At 36.3% G+C, this 2,500-nt stretch overlaps 1 protein-coding gene across 2 annotated transcripts in view; it reads left to right on the plus strand.

Annotated features, from left to right (window-relative positions):
* Positions 1-2,500, plus strand: part of LOC113804174 (mRNA export factor GLE1) — a 19,141-nt gene that overhangs the window by 5,589 nt on the left and 11,052 nt on the right. Inside the window, exons 4-6 of one of the 2 annotated variants that reach the window (XM_070114569.1) lie at positions 400-572; positions 831-1,004; positions 1,978-2,162. In XM_070114569.1, coding sequence (XP_069970670.1) covers positions 400-572; positions 831-1,004; positions 1,978-2,162 — 532 coding nt within the window. The remainder of the gene's footprint in view (positions 1-399; positions 573-830; positions 1,005-1,977; positions 2,163-2,500) is intronic. The other variant, XM_070114576.1, reaches the window with a different exon arrangement.

The following is a 2,500-nucleotide window of genomic DNA, read 5'->3' on the forward strand; positions in this document are numbered from 1 at the left end:
TCCTCATTATGTGTCCAAAACCAGAGCATCATAGTTTTGTTTTAAGATTACTTGGTTTTTTGTTATACTTTTTCGAGAAACTAGGGACCATTTTTTTTATTCAAGAAGTTAAAATATGAATAAGATATTGCCAGATCATATTCAGATATTATATATGCCAGAGAAGTTTGTACACCTGAGGCATGATACAGTAATAGATAAATATTCTTTTGAGAATGGTATTTGAATTGCTTCAAAAAATTATTAATTTATGTACTGCTTATGATCACCACAGAAATAGATAACTGCAAAGTTACTGTAGAATAATACATTATTCCTATTCATGATATCAGAGCAATTGTCATTAGTATTATTTTACTGTGCAGGGAAAAAAGATTCACCTGTGTTTGATTTTTCCAGAGGAAATGCAAAGATAAGTACAATGAGTACATGAGGCAGTTGGAAAACATCTATAAGAATGCAGAAGTGCAGAAGAAAGAGTACTTTGACCAACGCAACAAAAGCCTGGAATTGGAGGAAACCCAGCTTCGACGTCGAGAGGAAGATGACGCCAAAATCATAAAGAAACAAGAGTGAGTGAGCACGAGAACTCAGTAGGATTAAAAGATGAAGATAGGAAGTTGTTTGAAACTGGGTTTATGTTGTTTCAAGGATCTGTGTGTCGTATATACAGAAAAAGATCAAAGATATTTTTGAGTATGTAAAGTTGAAATGTCAAGAGGACAGTAAGTTTTATCAAATTATGTTGATATTTGATTTACCCATAAGGAATTATAGGTATTATAGTTACATAATTTTGATACTTAAAATATCCTCATTACTCCTACCAGAGAGGAATACAGCCATTACATAGCACAAGAATCACGGAAGCTGCTGGCGATAGTAGAGGAAGCGCAGAGAAAGGAAGCTGAGCAGGCCAGCCAGAGACGAGCTCTCTTGAACCAGCTCCAGAATTCCAAGGGCTCTTTTGCCACCAAGATTTTAGAGATGAATCAACAGTTGAAGTATGTTAGCATGTAGTTGAAGTAATGTTTAATGTGGAAAGGTAGTTACCAGGACTTAGACAATCTTAATGAAATCCAGCATGATTTTTGAGATATCTTATCTTTCTGTTAAAACTCACTTATCTTCATGTCAATATCTTTCTGTGGACAGTATCACCACAGTAATGCGTTTTACCATTTGCATTCATATAAAAGTCTGAAATTCAATGCAGCAGGTAAGCATTCTTTTGACAAATTTAGAAATTATTTGGTTATAAAATGGTAAAGGAAGAACAAAAATATTAGCTGCCATTGAGGTAAGAAAGACTCACAACTATAAATTGCCCAAGGTTACATTTAATGTTACATTTTTACTCAAGTCCAGATTCACAAAATTAGTCCTAGTCCTCAGCTGATAAGTGAGAATGGTTGGTGAGAAAAAAGGGATGCTAGAGAGTGCATCAGAAATCTATATTCAGCCAAGACTCTTGAAGATCCTCTTAATCATACAAGAGCCACCATGTTGGCGTTAATAACAAGGGTGACAATAAGAATGCTATCAAATGGATAAATGCAATTTATGTCATAGTTATCCATGAGCAAACACAAGTTTGACATACATCTTAATTACCTCATATACATACATGTATTTAAGTGATCATATATGGTCACTTGCCCGATAAAGGGTTAATTTTGTATTCACTTTTTACCTAGATATGATTAAGCTAAATACTCATAGGGTAGCTGTTCCATGTAGAATTCTTGGAAAGTGAACCTCCTTTTTTTATGCAGTTTTAATGTTTAAGATGTTTACAAATAAAACGGACAAGTCTATATCACATTCTGAGAATTCTGTAGGATATTATCCGATGGTCTTTACACCAAGTTTTAAGGCCACAGGACTCATGTGCTGTGAACCAGCTCCAGAATTCCTGTAAAAATGAAATATTAATCTTATCCTGTCCTTTTTTCTTTCTTTTTTTTGTTTATATAGTGATCTCCAAGACAGAAAATATTTGGAGCCCTCTACTGAGAGCTTCCTCAATGAAACATTAACACACGTCTCAGAGGTGATAGACGGAGCAGAGCAGGAAGTCGTAGGCCAACCTCAACTGCAACTGGCACAGCAGAAACTCCAGGACGCCATTGTTTGCATAGACAATCTTAATGCTAACCTCAGTAAGTTATGGTTGATTAATAAGTGAAAATATGTGTCGGGTATTGGATGAAATACATATCAGGAGTTTTTTCTCTCTCTCTCTCTCTCTCTCTCTCTCTCTCTCTCTCTCTCTCTCTCTCTCTCTCTCTCTCTCTCTCTCTCTCTCTCTCTCTCTCTCTCTCTCTCTCTCTCTCTCTCTCGAGGTCTATTTCCCTCTCTCTCTCTCTCTCTCTCTTTCCTCTCTCTCTCTCTCTCTCTCTCTCTCTCTTTTCCCTCTCTCTCTCTCTCTCTTTTTCCCTCTCTCTCTCTTTTTACCTCTCTCTCTTTTTCCCTCTCTCTCTCTTTCTCACTCTCCCTC

This window comes from Penaeus vannamei, chromosome 3 (genome assembly GCF_042767895.1).
Source record: "Penaeus vannamei isolate JL-2024 chromosome 3, ASM4276789v1, whole genome shotgun sequence".
Lineage (NCBI taxonomy): Eukaryota > Metazoa > Arthropoda > Malacostraca > Decapoda > Penaeidae > Penaeus > Penaeus vannamei.